Genomic DNA, 14,519 nt, shown 5'->3' with positions numbered 1-14,519 from the left:
CTTTAGGGGTCCCAACATGAGCTGGCTGCAAGGACCCTGGCTGGGACTAAACCTCAGGGTGGGAAGGGGTGAGGTGGGACCTTGGGGAGCGACATGGGGGGCAGGACCCCAGAATGTCTGTGAGGAACTCTGGTGTCTTGTGGGCCATGGTGTAGGCTGGCTTTGTGCGAGGCTGGGTGACCTCGTGACTTACTCACTGATCCCACCAAGTCCTGCATGAAACGTCTTTATTCACCGATCTTTTCGATGTTTCCTTTTAATTTATTTATTTATTTTTTGTGATTTTTTGGGTCACACCCGGTAGTGCTCAGGGATTATTCCTGGCTCCTGGCAGGCACGGGGGACCCTATGGGACGCCGGGATTCGAACTGATGACCTTCTGCATGAAAGGCAAACACCTTACCTCCATGCTATCTCTCCAGCCCCTCCTTTTTATTTTTATACAAAAATAAACATTTAACGAACAGGAAGTACAAAATCTCGGGGGTACAGTCGGGGGCAGCGCCCGCTTTCACTGAAAGCAAATGAGGCAACACAGCCACCACCCGGCTCCTGGCTCAGACGCGCCGGTTTCGGCGGCTCAGGCTCAGGCCCCGCGTGTCCGTGTGGCGGCTGCAGGGCCCAGCTACATTCTCCGAGGCCGCTCCGGGCACGGCCGGCACCAGGCTCGCAGGATGCCACACGCCCGCCCGGGCGACTCACATTTCACATTGGCTTATTGCACCTTGTCCTGGGCCTCAAGTGCCCAGGTGTCTGCTGCACGCACGCCCCGGTCAGGTCAGCCCGCGGCCCGCACGTACGTGGTCCTGTTGGCGTCGGGCACCACGTGGCTCCAGCCCGTCTTGAAGAACACCAGCTGCCGGCCTGGCACAGCGAAAGGGGGTGCGTGTTGAGAGGAGCACCCACACATTGCGGGCCCCATCCTCCCCCAGGACGGCTGGCTCTGCCCCGGCTCACCGGTCCAGGTAGTCTGGTCGGTGAGCACGAAGGCACGGCACTGGGCGTGACTGTCACAGACGCGCTGGGCCTCGGCCAGGTTGAAGACGGACAGGAGGCAGCCATCGTGCTGGTAGGACGGCCAGCAGCGGAAGTCCTCGTGCGGCACGGAGCTGCGGTCCAGGCGCCGGTACTCTGGGGACGCAGGGGGCTGAGCACCTGCCTGCAGGCCTGACCCCCCCAACCCCCAAGGCCAGCCTGGGGGTGCTTGGACGAAGGGCTGGGAGCAGAGAGAGCTTCTCCTGCACCTTCCAACCAGCTGCATGGGGCAGACATGTGCCTATGTGACCTGACATGCAAACATGTATGCCTGTGTGCGGGTGGAGTGACCGTGTCACTATGTGCATGAAGGTGTCATGTCACGTGTGTGGCACAACTACATACATGAACATGCAAGTGTGTGACATATCTGGACCCAACATACAGACACACAAGTGTACATAGCAAAATACATACACACCATGTGTAAATGTGTGGGTATTGTACAGATGCATCTGTTCATGTGCATGAAAATATGTGTATACACACAAACAAACACACAACACACGTTTATACACATCTTTGTGTACATGGTTACACACATAGGTGCCTATACCAGCCTAGCTACATGTGTAGTTCATGTGCATACATGTATGTGTGTCCATATCAGGGGAGTCAGCCCTGCGTCGAGGTCTGGCCCTTCACATTCTGGAGGGGGCAGAGCTCAGCCCCCCCTTGCCCGCTCTTTGCCCTGGTTCTGGGTCCTGCAGTGGCTGTGTCCTGGATTAGCAGGCACTGGGAGAGGGTGTTCTGAAGTCACACACTGGCCAGTGGACCTGGGAGCAAACAGGGGGCTCTGCCCTGGGCCCCACGGGGTACCCTGAGCGATAAGGCAGGACCTGGCCCTGGCCCGTCCCCTTCTCTTCCAGAGCAGAGAGCAAAGTCCGGCTGATTTACGGCCTGGAAACTGCTTCCTCAGGGACACAGCGGCCATTGTTTACCTCGTTAAACTTTACTCACAGGCTAACGAGCACCCCCGGCCCCTCAGACCGGCTGCAGCTGAAGCCAGAGTTGCCTGCCTCTGCCCTGCTGGGCTAGGTCCACCCCTCGGGTGCTCCCATCCATGTGTCCACGTGCAGCGCTGCCCCAGGAGGCCGCAGAACTGCCGGGTCCTGGTTCCCGACAGGTGTGTCAGGGGAGTTGCCATGGCAGACAACATGGAAAACTGAGGGGCCGGGACATGGAGCCCATGACCAAAAGTTCTATCCATGGGACCTCTGACATGGAGCCTATAACATGGAGATGGGACAATGGAGTCTGTGACATGAAAACTGTGACATGGAATCTGAGACATGACGCTTCAGTACCTGTTATCAGACATGGAGCTGATAATACACAGAGCCTATGGCACAGAATCAATGACACGGAGCCTATGGTACATGGATCCTGTAACATGGAGCTCCTGTCACAGAGTCTATGACACCGAACTGTGACTCCAAGCCCATGATGGGGACACAGAGCCGGTGCAGACGGGGCACTGGGAACCCCGGGAGCACTCACCGTGGGGCCGGGGCTGAGAGAGGTCGTGCAGGTACTGGCCACTGCGGTACAGGTGCAGCACCTTCTCCAGCTGCGCCAGCGTCTCGGCCGCGTCCCAGGCCAGCTCTCCTGCAGGGACAGCAGCGGTGGAGGCCAGCTCGTGCCTGCCAGCCCACCTGTGGGGAGGCTTCTGGTTCTGTGGCACGGGGCAGGCGCAGCAGGCTCACCTGTGGCATTGACGATCTCGTCCAGCAGGGGCCGGAGTGCGGGCGGGGCACTGTGTGGCAGCAGGTACGTGAAGAAGAACCTGCGGACACGTCGGGCGGCTGATGGCGACTGATGCCCTGCAGTGTCCCCACACCCGGGTGAGCTGCCCTTCTGACTGACGCCTCACACTGGGCCCCCTCGGACGTGGCACTGGGCCCAGGCACAGTGCCTACTAGTCAAGGGGACTTGGGGCCTGACCTCCCCTCGTGGTCCTTGCAGATGTTCCACTGTGGCCCTCGGGTGGGGATCAGGGCCGGTGGGGTGCGGAGGGCAGGCGGGGTGAGAAGGGCAGCGTGTGTCTGGCCTGGGTGCTGAACTGGGCGCTATTTTAAGATCTCTCCAGCTGCCGCCCTGCCTCCACTCTGTGTCCCTGGTTTATTTTCAGCCTGGACATGGGGAGTCGCCCCCCCCACGACTGGTCTTCGATGCCCACTCTCAGGCCGGCCGGCCCTCTGCCCACCTGTAGGCATTGTAGAGGTTGCGTTTCTCGTTCATGCCCTCGCAGAGGCCCTGGGCCGAGCAGGCCAGGCTGAAGTTCCTGGCGGGGAACTCGAGGGTGCAGTCGGCGTGGCTGGCGCACTGCGTCTCGTCCACGCGCGCGTCGTCCAGGTCGGTGACCTTGAGCTCCCCGTTCACCAGCACAAACTGCCGTGGCCGGAAGTCCAGCAGTGTGACGGAGCCCAGGGGCGAGTGGGCCAGGTGGTTCAGCAGCCGGCCCAGGCTCAGGCAGATCTGTGGGGGAGGGGGAGCACGCAGGTTCGCACTGGTGCCCCCCAACAGCGTCCCCCTGCTCCCATGCCCCACGGAGCCTCACCCGAAATCGGTCCTCCCAGGCCGTCTGCAGCAGCTGGATCATGTCCACGGGCGTGCCCAGCTCAGTGATGGTGGTCAGCGTGTCCGGGATGCCCTCGCTATCCTGGTAGCAGTAGCCGTAGAGCTGGGGACAGGGCAAGGTCGTGAGGTCGCAGGGCACGAGTGGGGGGAGGAAACTCACCCATCTTTGGCCCACACCCTAGGACCCGGCTGTGCAGACTCGCCACACGTCTGCCGCTCCTGAGTCCTCTCGGGGTCCCGAGGCCTCCCTGAGGGGCCCCATAAGGTCATACTCCTCGCTGAAGGTCACAGAGCAGCCAAGGCTCAAATTCACCCAAATCCCAAAGTGGAAGTTTTGGCCTCCTTAGCTCAGGCTTTGGGGACCGGTAGAGGGTCCTGGGGACGCTTTGGCAAGATCCCACAGGGAAGATTTAGGACGTTATGAACCCTTAGGGAGGGGCGAGGCTGATTCCTGCTGGTGATCCCAGATGGGGGATCAGTGAGGGGCCTTGGATAATGGGGCCACCGGAAGGGTCTCTGATTCGAGGGAGGGAAACCCTGTGTGCAGGGCCTGGGTCTCGGGGACACGGGCTGCACAGCGACCCTCTGCAGCCCAGCCAGGCCCATCCGAGTCCCAGCGCAGGGACCCTGCCACACTCAGGCTGCCCAGGAACACCGTCCTTGCAGCCGGGAGGGAGGGAGGGAGGGAGGGAGGGAGGGAGGGCCATCCAGGGCCTGGTTCTCGTTTCCCTGGCCCCTCTCGCTCGAGCTTTGTGGGGACCTGCTGAATTCTATTAAACACCCGGAGGTCGTTAACCCGCTGTTAACGAGGTATTAATCAACACCCTCAAGAAAGAGAGAGACCCTGCCCTGGGCTGGCCATCCCTGGGCACAGGGCAAGCGGAGAGGAGGGAGGAGGGCGGGGAGGAGAGGGTGCTGAGGGGCTGGAGAGGGAGGGGAGGCCCCTGCCCTTTGACCCCGGCCCTGGCAGCCGGCCCCGTGATGGACGGTTGGTTCCCGGGAGAGCTCAGGCCCCTCTGCAGGGCTTCAGGGAGGGGCCGGGGTCCCCCTTCTCTCCTCCTCCCGGCCAGGAAGCAAACGCTCTGGAGAGTCCAACATCACTTCCAGTTCCCGCAGGCACTTCCTGTGGCCGAGTCCCTGGCTGGCGGCTGGGCGGTGGCCCTGGGCTGGGGGTCAGGGGGAGCCGGGATGGGGTGCCTGGGGAAGGCCTGCACCTCTCCTGGACCGCTGCGGAGAACTGAGGACAGGCACCGCCACATCCTGTTTTCTGGGTGCTCTGGGCCGAGGGAGGCCCAGCTGTGAGGGGTCAGCAGGCGGGATGCGAGAGGCGTCACCCTCCAACTCCAACTGGCCTTGGGCCTGGCCAGACGCATCTCGGGCCTGCTAAGGATCTTTTCCACCAGTTCTGGACCCGGCTCTTGCCCCAGAAAGTTCTAGAAAGTTCCCCAGAGCCACGGGACGGGATGGATAGGAAGGCAAGGAAGGGAGAGGAAAGGAAGGGAAGGGAAGGAGACCCTCCCAGTGTGCAAGGCCACGTAACCCGTGTGCACTGCTGTTCTGGAAAAGTGTGGGGTGCCCCAGGCCTTGCTGCACCCCAAGGCCCAGAGTTGGCGGCTAAGGGGTATAAATAACTTCTCTGGTCCGAGTTCTGGGCTCAGGGCCCGCCCAGGCTCATGAGGTTTTGGGTTCTCTCTGTGGGGGTGTGTGGGCTAAAGTGGGGCGGCTTGCACACCCTAACCTAAGCACGGAGGAACGCGTCCCGGAGAGGCCCAAGAGGAAAACAGACTTAGGGGTGTGGGTCCCTGGGACCCCAAGAGGAACAGACTTAGAGGTGCAGGGCAATGCCAGACTCAAGACACTCACACTTGTGAGGGGACCAAGGAGTTGCGTGTCCCCTCCCTGGACAAGCAGTGGCCGGCCAGTGCTTGACCTGGCACACTTGTAGGTGGGGAGCACGCTCGAAGTTGGGGTGACGGATAGGCAGGGCTGGACACGCAGGCCTCAACCTGGCCTTGAGCAGAGTCCTGGAAGGTCTCCCGAGCCTCGAGGGTCACGGGGGTCACACGGCCTCTCCTGCGTCCAAGTCCCTCCCCAGTTCCAGCAAGCGGCTTCTGGGTGAGGAGGGCGGGGTCCCCTTTGCAAAGACAGGGTCCCGAGAAAGCTTTTTCTCCGATGTGCCCCAGTGGAAAGCGGGACGAGATGAGATGCCGCTCGCTTGCTTGCTAGGGTGGACGGAAGAAGGAGCCTCTCTCCCGGGATTCGGGGACCAGCCTGTCACCTCGTGTGCATCCCTGCCGGCTGCTCAGGGATGAAGAGGACCCCAAGTTCTGGGGGCCCTGAGTCTGGAGACCCTGTGGCCGGGCAGTAGCCGCCCAGGCCGGTTCCACCAGCCGGTCACCGCGGCCACATCCCTGCCGGCTGCTCAGGGACTAAGAGGACCCCAAGTTCTGGGGACCCCGAGTCTGGAGACCCTGTGGCCGGCCAGTTGCCGCCCAGGCCGGTTCCACCAGCCGGCCACATCCCTGCCGGCTGCTCAGGGATGAAGAGGAGCCCCGGGTGTGGGGACTCCGAGTGTGGAGACCCCGCCGGCTGCTGAAGGATGAAGAGGACCCCAAGTTCTGGGGACCCCGAGTCTGGAGACCCTGTGGCCGGGCAGTAGCCGCCCAGGCCGGTTCCACCAGCCGGCCACATCCCTGCCGGCTGCTCAGGGACTAAGAGGACCCCAAGTTCTGGGGACCCCGAGTCTGGAGACCCTGTGGCCGGGCAGTAGCCGCCCAGGCCGGTTCCACCAGCCGGTCACCGCGGCCACATCCCTGCCGGCTGCTCAGGGACTAAGAGGACCCCAAGTTCTGGGGACCCCGAGTCTGGAGACCCTGTGGCCGGGCAGTAGCCGCCCAGGCCGGTTCCACCAGCCGGTCACCGCGGCCACATCCCTGCCGGCTGCTCAGGGACTAAGAGGACCCCAAGTTCTGGGGACCCCGAGTCTGGAGACCCTGTGGCCGGGCAGTAGCCGCCCAGGCCGGTTCCACCAGCCGGCCACATCCCTGCCGGCTGCTCAGGGACTAAGAGGACCCCAAGTTCTGGGGACCCCGAGTCTGGAGACCCTGTGGCCGGGCAGTAGCCGCCCAGGCCGGTTCCACCAGCCGGCCACATCCCTGCCGGCTGCTCAGGGGTGAAGAGGAGCCCCGGGTGTGGGGCCCTCGAGTGTGGAGACCCCGCGGCCGGCCAGTAGCCACTCAGGCGTCCCCGCCGGCTGCCGAGGGACTCAGAGGACCCCCAGTTCCGGGGACCCCGCCGCCCTGGTCCGTCGCCTACCTGCAGCACGTTGGGGTGTCGCAGGCGCCGCAGCAGCACCATCTCCTTGAGCAGCTTGTGCGCGGCCAGGCGGTAGCAGGCGCGGCGGGCCCCGAAGTCGCGCACGCAGCTGCCCAGGTCGTGGCCGCCCAGGTCCACGGCCTTGAGCGCCACGGCCGCGCCGCCCGCCAGGCGCGCCCGGTACACGGCCTTGGTGTAGCCCGAGCCCACGTAGCGCGCGTCCGCGGACAAGCGGCGCAGCGCGGCGCAGCCCAGCAGCGGCGGCCGCGGCTCCGGCTCGGGCTCGGGCTCCGGCTCCGACTGGGGCTCCGGCTCGGGCTCGGGCTCCGGCTCCGACTGGGGCTCCGGCTCCGGCTCGGGCTCGGGCTCCGGCTCCGACTGGGGCTCCGGCGCCGGCTCCAGGTCCAGCTCCAGGTCCAGGTCCAGGTCCATGAGGCGCCGCCGCTCGGGGGGCCGCCCGAGCCCGAGCCCCAGCCCGCGCCCCAGCCCGCGCCCCGGGCCCACGCGCGCCAGGCGCCGCACCTCGTCCAGGCGCGCCCGGATCTGCCGCGCCAGCTCCCCGCCGAGGCCGCGGCCGAGGCCCGGGCCGGGCGCGGGGGGCGCGGCGGACGCGGAGGACGCGGAGGACGCGGGGGCCGAGGACCGCGCGGGCCGGGCCGGCGGCTCCGAGCCCGGCGCGAACAGCGCGTTGAGCAGCGAGCCGAGCAGGAACGCGGCGCACAAGCCCGCAGCCACGGCCGCCCGCCGCCGGCGCATCGCGCTCAGGCGCCCCGGGCCCCGCGCCCCGCGCCCCGCCGCGCGCGCATGGCCCGGCCCGGCCCGGCCCCGGCCCCCGCCGCCCGCCCCGGCCCGGACCCCGACGCCGACCCCGCCGCCCGCCCCGAAGTCCGAGCCCGCCCCGCCGCCGCCGCCGCCCCGCGCGCCCTGCCCCCGCAGGCCGGGCCCCGCCGGGCTTAGACGGCCCGGCCCGCCCCCGGCCTCCGCGGCCCGCCCACCTCGCCTCGGCGCGGCCCGGCCCGGAGGGAGGGAGGGACACCGGGCGGGAGGGACGGAGGGAGGGAGGGAGGCAGGCGGCAGTCCGCCCAGCCCCGAGCCTCGGGCCCGCGGCCCCGGACGCGCGCGTCCCTAGCGCTCCTGGACGGGCAGCTCGCTGGGCGCGCGCCCTCCCCGCCGGGGGCCTGACCGCTCGCCCAGGCCCTCCCCGCGCTCCTCCTCCTCCTCCTCGTCCTCGTCCTCGTCCTCCTCCTCGTCCTCCTCCCCGCGCTCCTCCTCCTCCTCGTCCTCGTCCTCGTCCTCCTCCTCGTCCTCCTCCTCGTCCTCCTCCCCGCGCTCCTCCTCCTCCTCCTCCTCGTCCTCCTCCCCGTCCTCCTCCTCGTCCTCCTCCTCGTCCTCCTCCTCGTCCTCCTCCCCGCGCTCCTCCTCCTCCTCCTCCTCGTCCTCCTCCCCGTCCTCCTCCTCGTCCTCCTCCTCGTCCTCCTCCTCGTCCCCCTCCCCGTCCTCCTTCCCGTCCTCCTCCTCGTCCTCCTCCCCGTCCTCCTCCTCGTCCTCCTCCTCGTCCTCCTCCTCGTCCTCCTCCTCGTCCTCCTCCCCGTCCTCCTCCTCGTCCTCCTCCTCGTCCTCCTCCTCGTCCTCCTCCTCGTCCTCGTCCTCGTCCTCCTCCTCGTCCTCCTCCCCGCGCTTTGCTGACCCCCGGGTGGACGACGGAGGCGGGCTGGGGCCGCGCTCGCGGAGGACCGGGACGGGTGTCCGGCAGAACGGCAGGGGCTCCCTCCCTCCCGGCCCGGACTCGCCCCCTCCAGGCGCCGCTCGGGACCCCCGGCAGCGGGAGGCCGGGACGGGTCCCCCCGGACCTCCGCACAGCCCGCCCCGGCCTCGCACCAGATGTCTCCGTCTAATTAACTGAGCCGGCGAGAGCGACCTGGGTTTGTAAACAGAGCTACCGGCTAAAGTCAACAGCCGCTGCCCTCGGCTGGGGCCGCCGCCGCCGCCGCCGCCGCCGCGGTCCGACCTGGCCGGGCCCTGGGCCACCACCTCGGGCCTCGCGCCACCGGCCCATCGCGGCCCGGCGGGAAGGTCGGCGGGGCCTGTCCGGACGGCGCGGCGCGCGCTCGCTCGCTCACTCCCTCGCTGTGCCCACCCCAGGCTGCTGCCCACGAAGGTGGGACTTGGCCCATGCCTGCAGCTCCCGTGGGAGACACGTCGCACACGGCCCGGCTGAGCCCGGCTGCCGACACGGCGGAACCGGCTCCTGGCCCCTCGGCGGCTCTGTCTGCCTGTTACAGTCTGAGAGTCCAGCACGGGGCCGGTGAGGGGCACACGTGGACAGGCAGGAGCGCACGCGTCCACACACCCACACGTCACGAAGGCACAGAACAGTCAACACACCCATGAGCACATGCGAATGCACTCCTACACAGGGGCACACACCCACACGCTTCACACACGCACAGAATAGCACACCCACGAGCACATGCAAACGTCACCCATGGCTACACACACCCGTGAGCACACTCATATGCACACTGGCACACTCACCCACCTACATCACACGTCTGCAGAATAGTCAACACACCCATGAGCACATGGGAACACGTCACACACAGGTACCACACCCATGAGCACCTGGGAATATATTCACATACACACAGATCCTGTACACGTCCCACACGTACAGGTCCAAACGCCCATGAGCACACACAAACACACATAGACATGCTCACACACTGTACACACATACAGCAGACACGCACAATCGCATGTGTACACAAGGACACACACATGTATACTCGATCACAATCTAAACATCTGTCCAACAGCCACCTCTATGTGACCATGCGAAACATGTACAACCTCGTGTGTACAGCAGTCAGACATGTAAGCATATACAGCCACCTGTTACCTGTGCACATGGACAAACATGCTAATGCATATTGACACACACACACCTGCTCACATGCTCATAGGATGAAGCCTCATCCCCCACCCTTTCTCCCTAGGTAACTTGACCTTACCTGCAAGACCCCATCCATCCCTGGGAGGGGTCTTGGAAAAGGTAGTAGATAAGACCTTTGACCCAAGGGATCAGGGCTCAGCTTTCTGCCCTTTTGGTCTTTGGCCAGCATGGAGGTCAAAGAGAAGATGGCTGACAGGAGTTAAGACGCAGGGCTCGGGGCCGGGCGGTGGCGCTGGAGGTAAGGTAAGCCTTACCTGCGCTAGCCTAGGAGACGGACCTCGGTTCGATCCCCCGGCGTCCCATATGGTCCCCCAAGCCAGGAGCGACTTCTGAGCGCATAGCCAGGAGTAACCCCTGAGCGTCACCGGGTGTGGCCCAAAAACCAAAAAAAAAAAAAAAAAAAAAAAAAAAAAAGACGCAGGGCTAGCTAAGAATGGCTAAATGCTTGAAAGGTTATGAGATAGGCCACACACATGTGGTGAATAGGGCATGAATAAAGGTGATGCTTCCTGATGCCTGTCTCTGGATGAGTCTGATTCCGCCGTTCACCTAAACCTGGGACCCGACAACTGAATGGGGATTGCGGAGCCACGTGGCCTGGGATGGCAAAGAGAAACCCATCTTCGTCCATCTCCATCCACCACCATCGTTAATTATTTAATGCAACAATAGGACACAGGTCCACACAATGATACACTTATATGTGGTTGCTCGCACACACGTCAGCATAACCACAGGGACATGCATACCCAAGGGACACGTGGCAGTACTCACATATACATGGTTACTCATGAACGGGCACACACCTTCGCACTGACATGCACACACATGCAGCAAGTCACACACATACACACAGGTTCACGTATATACACAGGCACAAATATGCTTACGAGTGCAAGAGCACACACAAACTCACGCGCCACACATTCACATACACGGGAGGGAGCCTGTGGCAAGCGACCTCAGGGAACTGGAACCCTCCCAACCTTTGCTCTCGGGCGCGCAAACCTGAGGGAAACCAAGGCTTGGCCCGGAAGGGAAAAGGGATGTGACTTGCACGAACAGATCACGGGTGAGGGATTGGCATCTCCTAACCACCTTTTGCTTCCTTGCATCTCTCTGGCTCTGTTTCTGTCTCTCTATCTGTCTCTCTCTCTGTGTGTCTCTCTGTCTCTGTCTCTCTTTTGCCACCCACGGAGAGGAATCATTCCAAAGAATGGAAAAAACCAAACTGGACCTTCTGCGGACCTGACCAAGTTCCGGCAGGGCCTCCTTGAGTGGGGGTCCCCAACCTGCCCTGCAGATGCCCAGCCCACAGCTGGCTCCACACCCCAAGTCGCCTGCTCCCCCATTCCAAGCTTGGACACAAATAACTGAGACTCGGAAAGTAGTGTGTGGGGTATGTGTGGGTATGTGCGTGGGCCCTCAGGTGCCCCAGACCAGCTGGAACTTTGCATCCGCCTAGCCACGCTGCAGTGGCTGCTTCAGTTTCCATCTCTCTGCTAGAGCAGACACCCACATCTAGGTCCAGAAAGGGTCGCTACTCTGCCTTGCCCTTGGCCTGCTCTGGGTCTGTTCTGGGTTCTGGTTTCTGTTCTCGGATGGAACATTCCTGGGTTGTTCTTTTTGTTTCGTTTTGCTTTTGTTTTTTGGGCCACACCTGGTGACACTCAGGGGTTACTCCTGGCTATGCACTCAGAAATTGCTCCTGGCTTGGGGGACCATATGGGATGCTGGAATTGAACTGAGGTCCGTCCTGGGTCAGCTGTGTGCAAGGCAAACACCCTACCGCTGTATTTCGCTCCAGCCCCTACAAACTCCAGTTCTGAGATAGAGGGTTTGACGCCCGAAAGCTGAGTTCAGGTAAAAACGCTTCATCATCCAGAGCTGGCATGCACGAGGAGCACTTTTCCCAGAGTACTGTCCTCTCAGGAAGAAATTGGAGCTAACAGCAACCGCCTCACCCAATATCCAAGGATGAAATGCACATACAAGGTCTGGGCAAAAAGACAGCAGATGGGGTGGGGACCTGCCTTGCATATGGCTGACGGGGGTTGGATCACCAGCACCCCACAGAGTACCCCAAGCACCTCCAGGGGTCACTCCTGAGCACAGAGCCAGGAGCAGCCCCTGGGCACAGCAGGTGTGTCTGTCGCCTTCTCCCACCTCCCCTGGGGCAGGTGCTGGGCTGCCCTCATTGTGGTGGTGAATAAAGTAAGACGCTGAGAACCCGTGTGCTCCTTCAGGGCTGAAGCCACTTTGCCTTGGTGAGGGTGAAAGTGAAAATGTGATGCCTGGTGGCCTGCGGGTGACACCGCCCAGGGCCTGTCCCCCACCCCACCCCAAGAAGGGCCCCGGGCAGGGGAGGGGCAGGGGCTGCCCCACCCCCACCGCCCGCAGGTAGGAAGTGAAGCCACAGTTCCCAGATATAAAAAACAGATGATGGGAGTCGAGTTTCTGCGCAAGGGCGAGGGCACGAGGAGGGGCTGGATTGGGAGGACAGAGACTGGGAGGACAGGCTGGAGGAGGGAAGAGGGGTGAGGGTTGAGCAGGGAGCCCGGGTTTGGGGCTTCCCATATCATCTGAACCTGCAGGGATGGGGGGCACCTTCGGGACCCCGAGTCCACAGTCCTCTGGCTGGTGTCTGCTGGCCCTCAAACTGGCTCCCTTCCCTGCCCTCCAGTGCCTGACCCTGAGCCCAGAGGGTCCCTTCACCCCTCCTTCCTCCACCCAGTGCCACCTCCTCTTGGTCCTCCTCGTCCAAGGTGGGGGGTAGGGGCTGCATCAACCCCAGAAAGGGTGAGAGCCTCGCCCCAGCCCAGACTCTGGACTCAGGGACCCAGCAAGTGTGTGGAAGCAGGTGGGTCAAACTCTGCACGTGTAGGAGAAGGACACAGGGGTGGGAACTAGGGGCCTTAGGGGGCCGGGAGGAGCCCGAGGAAGTCCCTGGAAGTTCTGCTCCAGACGTGTCTCAGGCTGTCCCTGACTCAGGCTGGTACCTGACAATGTCCTTTCCCAGGTGCCCACCGGTGCCTGGACTGACGGCTGAAGGCTGCTCAGCCCTTGGCTGTCTCAGGAGGGAGAAAACAGGACCCCGTGGAGCTAGAGGCTGGAGGAGGCAGCCAATCACCTGGCCCAGAGGACATTGCCTGAGCCTCAAGGAAGAGCCGATCTGGGCCCATCCAAGATGCTCCCTGGAGCACACGGTCCCTGACTCCCTCTGACCCAATTCTGAGGACAGACCCACTGTCATTTTTTTTTTTGTTAAGTTATCTTTATTTAAACACTGTGATTACAAATATGATTGTAGTTGTATGATTACAGTCATGTAAAAAACACCCCTTCACCAGTGCAAGATTCCCACCACCAATTTCCCAGATCTCCCTCCTCCGCACTTTGTCATTTACTTCGTGGGGTCTCACCTCATGTCGGCGGGGGTCCTGGGAGTGCCACAGAAAGGAGCTGGGCACGCGGGCATGAACCCCACTCCTGAGGCCCAGCATGGGAAGGAGGGGTGGGTGACAGCCAACACCCCTCCCAGTGGGGACCTGGGCTGGACCTCACAGGTGCTCATCCGGCCCTCCCCAACCCTCCCCTGCCTCTGCAGGGCGCTTCTCTCCTTCCCAGGGGTTCTGGGCTGCAGAAACTGGCCTCCCTTCCTCCCAAGTTGGGACCAGTACCTGTCCCCTGCCCCCAACGGCGCCTCCGCCTCCTTCTGTTTAGGGGGGAGGGTCTTCACCGCGATCCTGAACCTCAGAGCTCTGCACTCTCCATGGGCTCAGAGGGTCCTGTGTGGTTGCGTGCGGTGTGTGTGTGGCGGCCCCAATGCTTTGGGCAGGGCCCTCAGAGCCATTCATATTGGGTCTTTCTGGGACGAAGCTCAGGAGCCTTGTGAAGACCCAGAGAGTTCGAGGTGGTGGGTGGAGAGTCCCTTTGACCACCCCACTAGCTCCCAAGGCCCTCACCACTGTCCCTGATCCCCTTTGTTCGATCGACTCCCTCCCTCAATATACACTCTTTGGTGTTCACCTCTGGGGTGTAGGGGGTGTCACTGTCCAAACTTGTCTGTCCCCTTTTAAATTAAAAATGCATATTTTTTGAGGCCAGAGTGATAGCATAGTGGGGAGGGTGTTTGCCGGCATGAAGCAGACCCGGGTTTGGTCCCTGGTATCCCATAGGGTCTCCTGAACCTACCAGGAGTAAGCCCTGAACACTGCCTGGTTGGCCCTAAAACCAATATATATATATATATATATATATATATATATATATATATATATATATATATATATATATATATATATATATATATATTCCTTTTTCTTTTGGGTTTTTGGATCACACCCATCAGTGTTCAGGGCTTACTCCTAGCTCTGTGCTCAGGGCCAGCCCTGGTGGACTCAGGGGATTATATCCTTGTGACCCAACCAGGATCTGCCATACTCCAGGCAAGTGCCTTAACTTTGTATTATGTCTCTGGCCCAAAGAATCACCTTTCTGGGGCCGGAGAGATAGCACAGTGGTAGCGCCTTTGCCTTGCACAAGGCCAACCCTGGACAGACCCAGGTTTGATCCCTGATATCTCATATGGTCCCCTGAGCCTGCCAGGAGCGATTTCTGAGAGCAGAGCCAGAAG

General features: G+C 62.4%; 1 protein-coding gene across 1 annotated transcript; it reads right to left on the bottom strand.

Annotated features, from left to right (window-relative positions):
• Window positions 1–432: 432 nt before the first annotated feature.
• Window positions 433–7,686, bottom strand: PKDCC (protein kinase domain containing, cytoplasmic). Its single transcript, XM_049784258.1, has 7 exons — window positions 6,931–7,686; window positions 3,596–3,718; window positions 3,242–3,513; window positions 2,742–2,821; window positions 2,536–2,643; window positions 958–1,131; window positions 433–864 (listed from the first exon to the last, which is right to left on the bottom strand). The coding sequence occupies exons 1-7, from the start codon at window positions 7,684–7,686 to the stop codon at window positions 779–781; spliced, it is 1,599 nt and encodes a 532-aa protein (XP_049640215.1). The 3' UTR covers window positions 433–778.
• Between the last annotated feature and the right edge of the window lie 6,833 nt (window positions 7,687–14,519).

This window comes from Suncus etruscus, chromosome 12 (assembly GCF_024139225.1).
Source record: "Suncus etruscus isolate mSunEtr1 chromosome 12, mSunEtr1.pri.cur, whole genome shotgun sequence".
In the NCBI taxonomy this organism is placed as follows: domain Eukaryota; kingdom Metazoa; phylum Chordata; class Mammalia; order Eulipotyphla; family Soricidae; genus Suncus; species Suncus etruscus.
This window is presented reverse-complemented; position numbering and strand designations above follow the sequence as displayed.

Bases quoted from the DNA above. Each gene is read 5' to 3' on its own strand.
- PKDCC (XM_049784258.1), bottom strand. From the start codon at position 7,686: ATGCGCCGGCGGCGGGCGGCCGTGGCTGCGGGCTTGTGCGCCGCGTTC. The intron at 3,514-3,595 runs GTGAGGCTCCGT...CCTCCCCCACAG, and splicing joins CCTGGGAGGACCGATTTCGG to ATCTGCCTGAGCCTGGGCCG. The intron at 2,644-2,741 runs GTGAGCCTGCTG...CTGTCCCTGCAG, and splicing joins CGAGATCGTCAATGCCACAG to GAGAGCTGGCCTGGGACGCG.